Source organism: Saccostrea cucullata, unplaced genomic scaffold (genome assembly GCF_032062105.1).
Source record: "Saccostrea cucullata isolate Sc308-1 unplaced genomic scaffold, CSIRO_AGI_Scuc_v1 ctg682, whole genome shotgun sequence".
NCBI lineage: Eukaryota > Metazoa > Mollusca > Bivalvia > Ostreida > Ostreidae > Saccostrea > Saccostrea cuccullata.
Genome location: NW_026921430.1, coordinates 41,725 through 57,039, shown reverse-complemented (window position 1 = coordinate 57,039; position 15,315 = coordinate 41,725). Strand labels below are relative to the sequence as shown.

Here is a 15,315-nt window from a genome sequence, read left to right as displayed (position 1 = left end):
AAAACAACATTTATAAAGTTTAATTTATTAAATCATGATTCATGATACGGTAGATTCTATACATGTATATTATTTTTCAAAAAATGAAATTCGTTATTAAATTATTTCATGTTAAAAAAAAAAAGCTTTGGATCAGAGATTTGAAAAAAAAAAATAAAACATTTTGAAAGTACGTTTGTTTAACGTTAACACTACAGTTTTCCTTTTTTTTTTTTTGTTTTTCCTTTTCAAAATTAACGGGACCTTGTTCCCAAAGTACAACAATGTTTTTTATTTGAAAAATAATAATTATGCTGACAATTAAAAGTATTTTTATTTGTTCATAAAAAATCCGGGAGCAAATTCATGCGAATGAAAGTCTCTCTCTTGCACCCCTGTTACATCGATTGTTGACATCAGAGTTATCTCTCCTGTATTTTATTTATAGAAAATACAAACATCTTTAGCATGTTTAGTGTCGCTCTAACACATTTTTTGCTAAATTTATAAAATGTAGAAGATGTATGTTTAGTTTCAACATCAGTACAAACAATTTAACAAAAGTTTAAGCAGTATGCACCGATGGACTAATGTTTGTATGTGATCGACGCGATCGCGATGTACATGTTTATTGAGAATGGTGGAGCGGATCTCAAAAAAGGAAGACAATTTTCCTTTGCAATATTTTAACAATATATCCCTGTCTAGAAGTATCCTAAAACTGGTATAAATGTGTATTTAAAATCTATTTATCTAGAGTGTACAGGTTTATTATCCTATCAGAAAAACACCTTGTCTACAGCTTCGATCAATAAAATAAATGCATGTATTAAAACTATTAATTGGTATTTGAGACATATTTATCATGTTCATATAATAGATATGTTTGTTAAGAAACCAGTACTAAATGTTTTTTTTTATAAACAAATGTATAAAGTCGGTGGATTAAGAGATTCAGGTATCGATTAAATAAATTTATACATGAAAATAAATTCCACATCTTGGAAACAGCGATAAAAAGTTTGGATGCGTCAAACGTCAAAACACGTGGTGAAAAAAAAAACTGCGTAGATGTTTATCGTCAGTCTGCAACGTCACATCTTTATGACGTTATTTCTCAGTTTTATCAAAAATGCCATAAGGCCCTTTTGTCATGGGCGCAATCATATATGGAATGAATTGTAAGCGATTTTTTTAAGAGAGTGATCTCAACATTCTATCTATGTATACTCAAATTGCATTTTCGCTAAAAATTTCTGCTTTTGTGGTCGATCAATGTTTTTTAATTTACTGACTGAATGCAAGTATTTGATATTTTCTGATTGAATTTCTATTTCTTCAACTGCTAGATCTGGAAAAGAGGCCTTTGAATAAAATTTTAAAACCTTTTGTACCTAAAGATGGTCTTTTATAAACGCTTAACATGTACTTTTTCCTGTACAAAACATGATTTCACAAATGTTAATTTATTTGTGATTTGTTCTTTTAAGTGTAAATAGTTCAGACTTTTCCTGCATGGCGCAATTTTTTATGATTTTATTTCAAAAATGAATATTTATTTGGACAAGGGCTAAAAGCATATAGATCCTGATATGAATTATTACTTGCTCGCACACACTCACCCTCTGAACCCGCCCCTCCTAACACACAAACAAACACACAATAGCGTTACTATATCCTCTCTTACACCATACATTGTAAGGACATGCTTTTTTTTAAAAAGGAAAAACAGTTTTCCTATTTATATATATTTAAAAATTGATATATATTTGGTTGGTTGAAAGGAGCTTGTAAAATTTGATGTCCCATGTCATGTATATTAAAGACTCACTGCATGCTGTAGTCTGAATCTTTCAGCAACACAAATTTAGTTATGGGTGTATTCTTCTCATACCGGAAAAAAAACTTGCATTAAACTTTTCACATGCTTATATTTTTCTGAAAGTGTAATACCCAAGGAATAATTTAGAGACAAGAAAAGAGTATGTTAGTGTCCATATAAGAGAGATTCAACAGTTCGAACATAGGCCTAAATAAAGCATGGGAAATTTCATTAAAAACGCTATTTGATCATAAAATATCACCATAAAATTATAAATACAATCAGTTTAAACTTAATTTTGTTTAGATTTACTCAAAAGTATTGAAAAGTTGATTTTTTAAGCAAATATGAGCAAATAAATACCAATTAAATAAATTGTACCCAAAAATGTTGTTCACCAGTGTCAAAATTAGGCAATTTTTTTCCAATAAAATTGCTCGAAAAACCCTAAAAAAAAAACATATTTCTACTATTAAACTTTTGAAGAAAATTGTTGTACAGTTTCTTTAGGTATTATGGCTCATTTTCATATCATGTAAAGTAGGGGTTAGTGCACATATAAGAAAGGTTTGATATTTTTTATATCACCACCCCTATTTCTTTTTAGCATTTAATAAAAATAAATCAAGGCATTTAGGCGTGAAAAGTGTGTTTTTTTATTCACCAAATATTTAAAATTAGTGTAATAATTTCAGATAATAATTACAATCTTGTTAAGAAAAGCTTTTTATGAATAAAAAGTAATCAATTAACACATAAAACTTCATAATAGTTTGTTAAATGTCCTCTCTTTCTCTTGCCCTGCCGGTTCCGGATTGGGTCCTGGTTTGTGGTGTTGGATGGTGGCTTCCCTGGGATCAGTCAAATCCAGTCCCACTTTCTCAATATGATTTGCATGGTTTTCTCCATATGATATTAGTGGTTCTAAAACCGTGCTCTCTTCTAAAGTTCTTCATTTGTGATTCTTGTGACAAGACTTACCTGAAAAAATTATTTTAGAAAAAAGATTATAATTCCTGGTAACACCTTTGTTCAAAAAATGTAAAATCATTATTTTGTCTACCTGACTTTGTTTTTATGAACCCAAGGCTGCAGTTAAGAATCAAATAATTTCTACATATTCTATAGTGTTTCAGAAATATTACATTTTCTAACCCGCAGAGGTCGCCAATCGCCATAGAACGAAGCGACCTAGTTTCGTATCGAATGTAAACAGCTAAAAATTATAGATGTTATTTTATGATTTTCGTAGGGTATGTCTATAAATTTGGGATATATATTCTGCATTTACAATATCAAAGGAAATATATCAAATATTACGAGCTAAAGTTGCAATAAAAAAGATAATACGAATGCTGTCGTCTGCACGCATCTGAAGACCCCTTAGGCCTAACGTTTCGTACATGTATGTAACTAGATAGAATGTTCTATCGTTAAAATGATATTGTCATACGGACCCGGTTTAACGATAGAATTCGTTCCGTGTATTCGTAATGTAGCAGAAAGAAATACGGACGATAGTGCATTTACTAGGAACAATCTAGAGACTAGAGAGTTCCGAATGTAAACATTTGAATGGAGAGAAAAATGTTGAGAAAATTAATTGGATTTACGTATTTATATGGATTATTTTTTGGGAAAAAAGGCATAAGCAATCTCAAGAAGGTTTGTTTTGATTATTTTGGTAGTTATTCCCAGTGCAAATCATTTTATATTCTTCAAAATCGTTTCGGAGCGGATCCGCTCCGATTTGCTACGTAATGCAAGTATATGGGACGTATTCTAACTGTGGTGAGGGCCTGTACCAAGACACAGTTAGATTATTCTAACTAGTATGTAACATGTTTATGCTATGTTTCAGTTTGCGATGTGACAGTATACTATGTATTTTGAAACTTTTGTATCTATAATGCATAACATTGCTATTTTCAATAAGTTTGAAAGCATTGTAAACCTACATTTTTGCTTTTCCACTGCTACTGGAACTCGTCTACACACTTCGAGAACGGCGCTCTTGGTTGGCATGTTTGGGAACCACTTTCGAGAATGTACCTGTTGGCCTAATTGTGATATCGGCAATTTTTATTAAATGTTTTAAAATTTCTGTCTGCTGGCCATTCGGCATTCCTGTCGCTTTGAAAGGGGCAGTCCCGTCTTCATCCCCTCTCGATCGGGTTCGTAATGTCGATTTCACTTGTCGACTTTCTTAGGCTATGTCGTAAATATCGTAATTTTGCACATGTCTTGGTCATTAATACAACATAGAAAGTTTTTTTATTTAAAAATAAATACAGTTAAACATGATCATGAAAACTTTAAAAAGGTGTTTGTAAATTGTTATCAGTTTGAATTTTACGACATGTTTAAGTACGAAGACCCACTTGGGGTAAAATGATCAGAAGAATTCATCCTTAAGCAGTAATTTTACAAATGATTTCGAGATGCGTCTAACTTTGCAGTTTTCAGTGTTTACCTACAACTTATGTACCTATTTGTTTATTTTTAGGTCACCTGAGCCAGAGGCTCAAGTGAGCTTTTCTGATCACATTTTGTACGGCGTCCGTCTGTCTCTCTAGCTGTCCAACTAGCTGTCTGTCCGTCTGTAAACTTTTCACATTTTCGACTTCACAAGAACCGCTGGGCCAATTTTAACCAAACTTGCCACAAAGCATCCTTGGGTTGAGGGAATTCAAGTTTGTTCAAATAAAGGACCATGCCCTCATTCAAGGCTAGATAATTGAGAATTAATAAAAATTTGGTGGAAATTATGGGGAAACATCCTCAGGTAGTGTAGATTCAAGTTTGTTAAAATCTTGACCCCTGGGGATAGGGTGGGGCCACAATGGCCAACCAAAATTTTATATAGAAATATATAAGAAAATACTTTAAAAATCTTCTTCTCAAGAACAGAAAGTCATAATTACTCATATTTATTTGGAAGCATTCCCAAGTAGTGTAGATTCAAGTTTGTTCAAATTAATGAATTATGACCCCAAGGGGTAGGGTGGGGGCCACAATGGCCAACCAAAGTTTTATATAGAAATATATAAAAAAAATTCTTAAACAATCTTCTTCTCAAGAACAGCAAAGCCCTAATTGTTCATATTCACATGGAAGCATCCCCAGGTAGTGTAGATTCAAGTTTGTTCAAATTATGACCCCCGGGGGTAGGACGGGGCCACAATGGCCAACTAAAGTTATTTTAATAAATATATAGGAAAATTCTTTAAAAATCTTCTTCTTAACAACAGAAAAGCCATAATTGGTCATATTTATATGGAAGCATCCTCGGATAGTGGAGATTCAAGTTTGTTCAAATCATGATCCACGGGGGTAAGGGGCCAAACTTTTGGATTTAAACTTTTCAACAGTATTGTAAACCAATTTCTACTTTTTCCTATACACAATCCTCGCGTGAGAAGGTAGTCCATGGGCCTCTTATTTCAGTCTTGTTGCAGTGAATTTAACAAAAATGTATAGATAATTGATTTTCAAAATTTTCTTATTGATAACATTTCAAATTTAATATATACAAATTAATCGGAAACTGAGAAATCAATAATTGTATTTATAGTAGCGACATCACTGTACATCAAAAATGCGTAATCGACCGGGTTTTCCCGCATTTATTGCATCACCTGCGCATGAGCAGTTGTGGCTACAAGGGAAAAGAAAATCTCACGACCGTTTTTCTCTTACGACAATGTGTCAATCTTACGACCACTTTCGCGAATAGCTCGTAACTTTTATCTTAGGATTATCGTAAGTTCGACGTAGTCATAAACTTACGATTTTTTGAGAATAGTTTCACTTATTTATCTACTTGTGACTTTTTCTTATTTCCTAAATTAAAAAAGATTCTATCTGGAAAGCGTTTTCATTCCCTTTCTGTATTGGGTTCAGCTGTGTTACAGTGTCTCAAGATTATACCTTTTTTTGGAGTTTAGAAGCGCGTTCCAAAGCTGGATAAAACGACTTCGAAGATGTATTGAAGTAAAGGGTGATTATTTTGACGGGATGTAAAAAAAAAACAGAAAAGAATCATATTTTATTTCTTACTTTATTAAAGAAGTCTTACTTTTTAATGAATAGCCCTCGTACAATTTTCAGAAAAATACGAATGAATTAGTTTTTACACATGAAAAATAAAATATGTTTTTATTTTTTTTATATCTAGTATTAAATTGATTGAATCTGAGTTTTCTAAGTTATGATTTACCTAACTCTGGCAATACTGATCATATATACTTTGTTATTTTACCTCTACTGTAATTACTCTGTATAAATTTAATACCATAAAACCGTCTATTTCTCCGAGAAGAGGACTACTCCCTGGAAAATCAGAGCTACTCCCTGGGACTACTCTCTCATGAATATTTATTAGTAATTTTAACCAATCAAAGTGTTAAGTTGGCGGAGCGTTCAAGGAGTCGCAAGTCTGTGACGTCATGTTATTAGCAATGTAACTATGACGTCAAAACATTTTGACATGCCATGCCAAAATCATAATGACGTTGCGCACGGTGTTGGTGTCAGTTTCGGTAACGTCAAAATGACGTTATTTTACGCTAAGTTCTAGAAAATTAATTTGACGTTGCTTTTAAATAAAAACCCAGTAATACCGCCAATTACATGTATATAGTGCAATTCATTGAAAACACATGTAATTAAACTCTCAACTGTAAGTAGTTCAGTGTAGATATAAAATACATCATATAAATTATTTTGTTATTTTTCCAATATTTGTTAGATGGGTCTCGACTAAAGTTAAATTGTTTTCATAATTTTATAAACTTGGCTTTATTTAATATTTTTGAGTTAATCTTGATTAATCCCGGGATTAAATTGAAATTCTCTTCTGGTCGGGTATCATCATGATCTGTCTGACAAAGTATCATATGCATTTGTATTTTACTAATGTTTCTCCTCATATATAGTCTACATGAAAATGATTAAAATGTGTCTGTTTCAATCAGAAAATAGCTTTAAGTTTCAGAAAAATCCCAAAGGGAAATGGATATTATACGTGGCCGTACTTCGATGCAGATATTTTAGGTCTAAACTCTCTCTGCCCTTTTGCATGCATGTTGCGTGTGGAAAATATAAGCATGAGTTTTCTCATAATTATTTAAAAAAAAACCTGTGTAGAAATAAAATAACTTGTTCGGCATCGCATTTTAAATTGATGTGATTTCAATTCAATAGAGATTAATTCGAAACCATTCTATGTCATATATCAGTAGGCCCTCGAACCTGTCCTTTCTTTACAGTAAAGTACCTATTCCCATTCCATCTTTAGCCATCACATAGACCCTTACATACCGAGTACTTTTCTCTTACAGTAGTATAGATCTTAATATTTAAAATAATTCAATTTAAAAAAAGGAGGAATCGAACTTGAGAATCGACCCCTCCCTCTCCCTCACTTTTAGTTTGAGTTTAATTAGAGGTTTCAGTTGCATTTATTCGAAAAATATTTCAGTTTTCTCCTGCCCCCCCCCCCCCCCCCCTTAATACGTACCTAGCTCACTGATCAATGATCGAAGGTTTCCTGCTTCTTTGGATACCCATGCAGTTTACCTGTTTTAATTTGATTGTGTGCCCTTTCCATGCTTATAAATGGAAAGAAAGAGTGTTTCAAAGAGCGTTTCGCATATGCTTTCATCAAGATTTATTTTTAAATAATTATTTGATGTTGATGTTGAGGATTTTTGGTGACGGCGGGGTCAGATTTTAATCAGATTGAGGCGATTGTATAAAGGTGTTATCCTATCCCTAAACTAGATTTTTGTTCAAATAAATGGTTACTTGGTACTATTTTGGTCGCTTAAAATGAGTTAAAAGGCTTTTTAATAATAATAAGAAAAAAATGAAACATAACTAAAACAATTATGAAAAATGAGAGACCCATTGCTTATAACCAAGTATATAAATGAAAAACAGATATTTTTAATTGAAAGAAATAAGGTAATATAGCCGATCTCGCCTTACCCTGTTTCCAAATGTCGGCAATTCATATGTAAATTTATATACCTATTTTTTGTTTAAACAAAAAAAAAAAAAGTTTTTTTCATTTCATACGATTCTACAGAGTAAATGACAAAAAGAACTATAATTGTAGTGAAAATCTGATGCTTAATCTAAATCACAACCTCCGACAACTCCTATAGCCCTTATCCAGTATTGGACTATTCAAAGTACACTCGCCATGTAGAACAGTTTATAACAGCATCAAATAGAGTTGACACACTTTACTGTCAGCTTATTCAAATTGGAATTCATAATCCCATATAATAATGTAACTATATATCCTTGTACTATTCAGAGTCCGTATTAAGACACAAGAAAAAAAATCACACAAACCAAAATTTATGTAAGGATATGATTTCGGACTCTGAATGGTACAAGGATATATAGTTACAGTATATACATGCTGTATACTACAGTATACACTGCACATGTCTTACTTATATATATATATAAATACAACTTTCAAAACTTAGAGTTATTCTTAAATTCAATCATTATTGGTACATTTTTCTTTTATCCATATCAGGCTCATTAGCAATAAGAGCAAGTCTATTTGGCAAATTATCTTTTGACGCTTTAGGTTACGTAATGCATTTTTAAAACGTAATAACATCAAAACGGCAAATTTTTACGTGTGTGACATTTATGTTGAGTTTTATATTTTGTTAGGATTTTGTCACAATTCCATTGAAAATTATTTTGGAATATACTAATAACTTTTTGAAAAGATGCACATTTCATAAAAATCTTCTAATTTTCAATATGTCTATTTTCAATGACTATACATATGGTTTATATTACCACATTTATACAATTATAGTTATATTTATTACTTTTGGACAATGTGTGACATTTATGTTGACTTTGTAAAAAACCTGTAAAACAAGCACTGCTTTATAGAATCAATTCATTTTCATATCTAAATAAAGTTTTGATTTTGCACATTTTGAATTAAATGTCGTTTGGTGCCAAATTAGAAAAAAAGAATTCTTAAGGTCAAGATCTAGTAAATAACTTGAGACTAATTTTTTGGTGCTAGATCCATTATGACGCCATAATCAATTTCAACTTTCTTTTTTCCCGTACTTTACGGCACTAGCAGAATTATGTAGAAAATAGGGTATTTTCATGTCATTCAATTTGAAATCATAAGAAAAGTAAACCGGGTACCTATATTAAATTTGATACTGATTTAAAGAAGAGGCCATGAACGTACTAATTACCGTTTTCTGAGAGACTGTAGGCAATCTGGATACATTTCCTTTGCCGAATACGAAAAAAACTCCCATATTCATGGCTATATTTCCTAATTTTTCATTGAAAATGACAGTTTAAACTACAGTTTTTTATCTTGTTTACCTACACATTATGCCCCGAAACACCTTATTTGACCAATCTAAAGTTGTAAAGCATCAATAAAGGAATTTATTTCTCAAGTTTGGTAAATCTGTAGGCACCTTTCGTTTACTAGATCTTGACCTTAAAGTGAAGGTAATTTCTGGAGTTTAGCATTTAAATGTGACGTTTTTGCCGTCAAATTCAATTGTGACATATACCTACATGTAGTGCATATATGTGAAACAGCAATTATTACTAAAAATTAAGACACCGCAAGTTAAATTTCTGTCTAGAGATCTTTTCCTTAATAATATGGCAACATTTTGTAGAATTTAAAATAATTTTTAACATACATTTTTCACCCAGCATTACGAAATTTACCATTTTACGAATCTTAAAAACCTTGTGACATTGAAACCCCAAACTTTGTGACACACCATCTTATTCAACATCCTCACAATAAATCGGCTTAATATAAGAAATCCAACATACATATCAACCCAAAATAACAGTCTTTTATAAAATATAGTTCTCAACACACAAAAAGGATTATCGAGATGTAATTTAAAAATAGATTTAGCTCATGTAATTAGTATTCTAAGTAACTAAAGACTTTTTATGTGTATCCCATATTTCGTCGATTAACGCGCGTCTACACATCTGTCTTGGATTTTGAGCAACGCGTTCAGAGCATACAGATTGAATGACATTACAATTCTAAATCTTTACATCATTTGCATCACATTTTGAATTTTTCTGCCAAATTTTATGTTTGTATTGTTTGTTTTTAGGAAGTTATCAACATTTTGTAATTGCGTGTGCGACGCCCCTGTTACCGATCTACACGCGTTTTTCACGTAATTGATGGAAAAGTCAAATTAATATCTTTAACAAATGGAATTTTTTTTATCAATATTTTTGTTAAAAAGTATTAAGTATATAATTACCGATCAAATGATATATAGTTTTCATATAGGGAATTGTTTTAAAATTATGAAAATAGCGCAAATGCCGCCGCAACTGTAATTTTTAACTTTTTGACACCAATACCGTGCGCGACGTCACTTGAATTCTAATAAAATGAAGACAACGGTTATTCTTCGAAATGTCAGTGAAAATTCTTTTTAAAAATAATTTAACTGGTCTATTTTAGGACACGATGTGTTACTTATCATCCAACTTGTAAAACCGCGTGCATTTGTAATGATACCTACATAGTTTTTTTTTTTGTACGTCGAGATATATCTCATAAAAAATTTAAACGCCTACGATTGTTTCGGTATAATAAAACAGATATGGAATGTGAACTCGGGAAATAGCAAATTTATGGTTCCTCTTGGCAGTAAAACTATTTCTTACTTTGCCGCCTAGGGAAATAGATCCCTCTCTCGGGGAACCATAAATTTGCTATTTCCCTCGTACCCATTCCATAACTCTATAATGTTCCATCAGCAACAATGAGATATTTTCACGATCCTTTTTTTCAGCCAGAAGAAAATACAAAGACCAAAACAATGTAGAAAGTAATTCTGAAAAGTTGGATTCAAAGACCCTGACATTCTTTGACTTCGGAGGCCAGGCTGCGTACTACGCCTGTCACCAGATTTACCTGACCGGGAGAGCGTTCTATGTTGTGGTGGTGGACTCCTCTAAACGTCTTGACCAAAAGGTGGATGAGAAAGTGTGTGATCAAGATGGTAGCGTGTTCTCTGGTTGGACCTATGGAGGTAAAACTATTATATATCATCAGCATATACTTTGTATTTTTCCTTACAGTCAAGAAATTTTCAAGCGTATTTTTATCATTCATAAGCATACAAACAGTCATATTTTTTCAAGAGAAAGATACGCACAGACAGTCAGAGAGGAAACACTATTTAAAATCCGACGTTTTAGATCTGCATAATATACATGTACACTCAGCACTATTATGATAAAAAAAAAAAAAACATGAACCAATTCTTTAAAAACAAGTAATGTACGCTCGCCCTGTAAATACTACTCTGCTTCGTTATTATTTTCTCTGTAGTTTTGGCAACCATAGCCAAATCAGAATTTCTCCGACCCTCTGTCTGAAATAATCTGCCTCTGATTCCCGTTACAAGTTAGATAGTACTGATGTATTTCCAATGATATAGTTTCAAAATATAACCAGGACTGATCTTCGTCAGATGCCCGCTTTTCTTTTAAATTTCTTTCTTTGATTTGTTGAATTTAATTCATACCAAATATCCTTCATCTGTCAAATTATCGGCGTAATAATTTTACATACTATCTTTCAGCGAATTTTACACAATGGATTCCAATTTTAAAATTAATTCTTTTCTGATGCAAGTAACTCAACAATTAGAGAATGATTTGATTCTGATCATTGGAATATTGACATTTATTTTTTAGACTACTTTGTATTCTGGTTGAAGTCTATACATACTTACTGTGGCTCCGACAATGAAAACGACCAAAAGCCTGTAGTACTTATAGTAGCAACCCATTGGGAAGAAGGACTCAGACAGTTTAAGGTGAGCAAACTGAAGAAAGCTATCATATTTGAATTCGATATTTTCGGACTTTATCAATCAAGTCAGATTTAATTATTCAGTGGATAACAGAGTTGCTTTCAACAGAAATAACAGTAATCCTTTGTTATTTTGCAATTATTGTGCTAACAGCTCTAAATCGTACTACTTATTCTCAAAGCTCTAAATTGTACTACTTATATGGCTTTTATAATCGGAGAAATTTTGGAAAACTATGAGATAACATTAATGGGCGGCCGTAAACTTTCGTCAAAGTAGACCAGAAATAATCATTCATATACGTATTAGCAGGAACCAGATTTTATTATTACAGGACAAGAATGAACTTATGGACAGTCTGCGAGATCAGCTTCCTAAGCCATCTAATTTATCACAGTACATCAGATATGATAGATTTCATTGTATACAGCTATCTGTACCACTTCATAATTTAGAAAGAAGCTTTTACGAAATTGCCTGTGATCAGCAATGGAAAGAAAGTATTCCGAAAGAATGGTTTTTCTTTCAAATAGAAATCAACCAGAAGAAACATTATAAGCGAATTTTGAAAGTCTCTGAAATAACAACAGATCTTCCTGAGTCTACTGCTGATTCTCAGAAAGGTTTAAATGAAATATCAAAAGGAAAACTAGATATGCTACGATACTACCATGATGCCGGGAAAGTTCTATACTTTGATGAAAATGGTCTGAATGAAGGTTTGATTATTGATATCCAGTGGTTTATTGACGCCTTTAAACATATCATCAAAGACAGACTACATTTTACTGGTATTCCTGGAAACGAAGAGGATTGGGACGAATATTATAAAAGTGGATATTTGCGGAACACCCTTCTTATAAAAATATGGAAGAGCAAGGATGATAAACTGTGCGAAATGTTAAAGAAAGAGAATGAGAAATACAAAATTAAAATGGGCTCTTTTAGATTTGACGCAAGATACCTGAAATATCATCAGGAATCGCTTCTAAATTTTATGCAAAGACTGGGTTTACTGGTTGTTGGTGAGGAATCCCACTATGTTCCCTGCATGAACCGGAAGGAGATGGAGCCAGCTGTCCCAGATCTTATTCGTCGATCGGAAAGTAAATCATCTGTTCTCGTTTATCAGTTTACATTTCTACCCTTTTTCTTCTTCTTTCGTCTTGTCGTTGCTTGTATGCAAGAGGAAAATTGGAAAGTTCTTAAAACGCATGGCACACCAAGCCTCTACAAAGACGCGGCTTTGTTTTTAGTTGAGGGATACACTGTTGTTTTGTCCGTTACAAAGGAATCTATACAACTTCAAATAGTTCATCCTAAGAAAGGCTGTATTTTGGAATTGGATAATTATAAAACTCAAGAAATTCAAGAAAGGGTAGAAAATATACTGTATGATTTTGCAGGAAAATTTCACAGAAAGCTGTTGTTTACACGAGGGTTTAGGTGTCGCGTGGATGATAAAAATTTAATTGCCATGGATATCAATGGTCATTTCCTTTCAGAGGAAGACATTCAAAAAGATGATGGAGAAATGATTTGTCCTTTGCATACAGTTATTGATCAGCATTCTATCAATACAAAAGAGCTGAAGAGATATTGGAAAATATAGATGGATGCAAAAATAATTACAATAAAATCATTCTATCTGTGTCAATTTTTGGACGGAATGAGTTCATTGTTGTTGTAAATATCATAATTACACGTATTTTTTCCTATTCTTTGGAGTCACCTTAAGCTTTGGTCATGGTCAAGTTGCTGTCAATTTTTTCTTAATATAGATCTATAATCTCAGAGATAAATTTTTTTTTCAAGATAGTGCAAAATAATATGCCATTCAAGAACTTCAGATTTATTAAATTTGGAATCAGAAGATAAAGTGACAAAACCTTACCGGCAAATTGTTAGATTCAGTTAATTATAGACCCTTGTATAACTTTCAGAACTAAAATGTCCACTTCTTAATACTCTCTACGTCTTTTAACTTGTGTCGTTTACTGATTTTTATTTGAAAATTAAAATAAGTACATGACTGTAGTCGTGCACTTATTTTAATTTTCAAATAAAAATCAGTAAACGACACTTCCATGTATATCAGTACTTAATAAAATATTTTGTATGGAGTTTCTGTTGGTGTCCATCTATTAGGTAGTTGTATATATAATGTGTGTTTTATGGTTGTAAGCAACATAACATTATAGTCTGGTTGTTAGATTGCTGTGGTTTTATAAAAATTTGTGCAAGAAGACACTCAATAAATGACAATATACGAGGAAATGCAAATCGACGACAAAGACAGTGTTTGCTTAACTTACAACGGAAGAAAATTGTTTTCGTAAAAATATAGATACAACAGGGATCCAAATCAATGAAAGTAGGATTTTTTAAAAAATCTTCTAAATCTACGACTAGTTAGAAAATAATACGTAGTCTTCCTTAGTCAGTTTAGTATCAAGTGTGTACAAATCTGGTCTTCAAGATATAGAACTAGTTTCTGGGGTTTTTTTCTTTACCAGTTTGCCTAGGTGAACGATATGGCCCATGTGTCTCAGATTGTAAATTTGAAAACAAAGGTTTATTCGGAAAATTATAATTCATAGTAATACTAATAGTTACGTCCCTCCTGAAGGCACATTCTAGAATTTTTAATTTGTAAATTTCTCATCAAAAAAGTTTTTTTGTCAAACTTAACAATTTAGTTTTCACATTTTTTTTCAGTAAATAATGCACTGTATGAATATATATTAAATATTATGTAAAGAAAGGATAGTTAAACTTTTTTATTAGCATCTTCTCATTCATTTAAAAAAATGAACGATGCATCTTTTTTATTAATTGTTGATGTTTTTTAAAGCAATGGTATGTCTAGGCGGCGCATGCGCAACCTCGAAGATAACGTATTTTCTACCTAAGTGTAACTGAGAAAAAAAAACTTGTTTTTATTAGCATTTGACATGTCATCCAAAAATGTCGTTAATTTAACCATGTGGTATTACAATATTACATGTATATCGTAAGATTTTAGCCCCATTATGTAAGTTCTATGAAATTATATAAACAATTTGTAATAAATATCCAAACAATTTATAAGTTGTAATGACGTCAGAAAGCGGGTGGGTTTCCTTTTCTATCATGCTTTAAAGTTTGACCCCCTGGAAAACTGATATAAACCCAAAGAAATATTTAAATTGGCCATTGAAAAAGAAAACGCTTTCAAAGTACTTGTTTTTAAATACCGAAAAAGGTTAGAGAGACAAGAATTAATTTATACATGTATTTAAAAGTTAATGTCAATTTGTAATATTGTTCAACGTTTGTCACGTAGAAAAGTGACGTTGATCATATGCAGTACCAAAAGTTTTTTTTCCCCCTAAGTCCACCACTTTTCCCATTTTAAACCTATACTGCAACGTGTCTGTAGAAAGGGGGTGGGTGTATGGGGCTAAACCTAAGAAGCAATGTTCAATATGTCTATACTAAGTTTATCTTTAAGGGGGATATGTGCAATTGGGCTCAGACCCCCCCCCCCCCCCCCCACCGCTTCCGACGTGGTTATAATTGAGTAAACAATTAACATTATAGAAAGTCCTCTGCAAGGCTTTAATCCCTAAACAATTAAAGGACTATATT

The 15,315-nt window shown here is 32.1% G+C and overlaps 2 protein-coding genes across 2 annotated transcripts in view; both read left to right on the top strand.

Moving 5' to 3' along the window:
* Nucleotides 1-13,669, top strand: part of LOC134259935 (probable serine/threonine-protein kinase pats1) — a 42,284-nt gene extending 28,615 nt beyond the window's left edge. The window contains exons 3-5 of the mRNA XM_062742526.1: nt 10,657-10,896; nt 11,567-11,688; nt 12,020-13,669. Of these exons, the coding sequence (XP_062598510.1) occupies nt 10,657-10,896; nt 11,567-11,688; nt 12,020-13,297 (1,640 nt within the window). The 3' untranslated portion in view covers nt 13,298-13,669. The remainder of the gene's footprint in view (nt 1-10,656; nt 10,897-11,566; nt 11,689-12,019) is intronic.
* The window catches only part of LOC134259938 (uncharacterized), a 113,202-nt gene that overhangs the window by 89,197 nt on the left and 8,690 nt on the right, over nt 1-15,315 (top strand). The window lies entirely within an intron of this gene.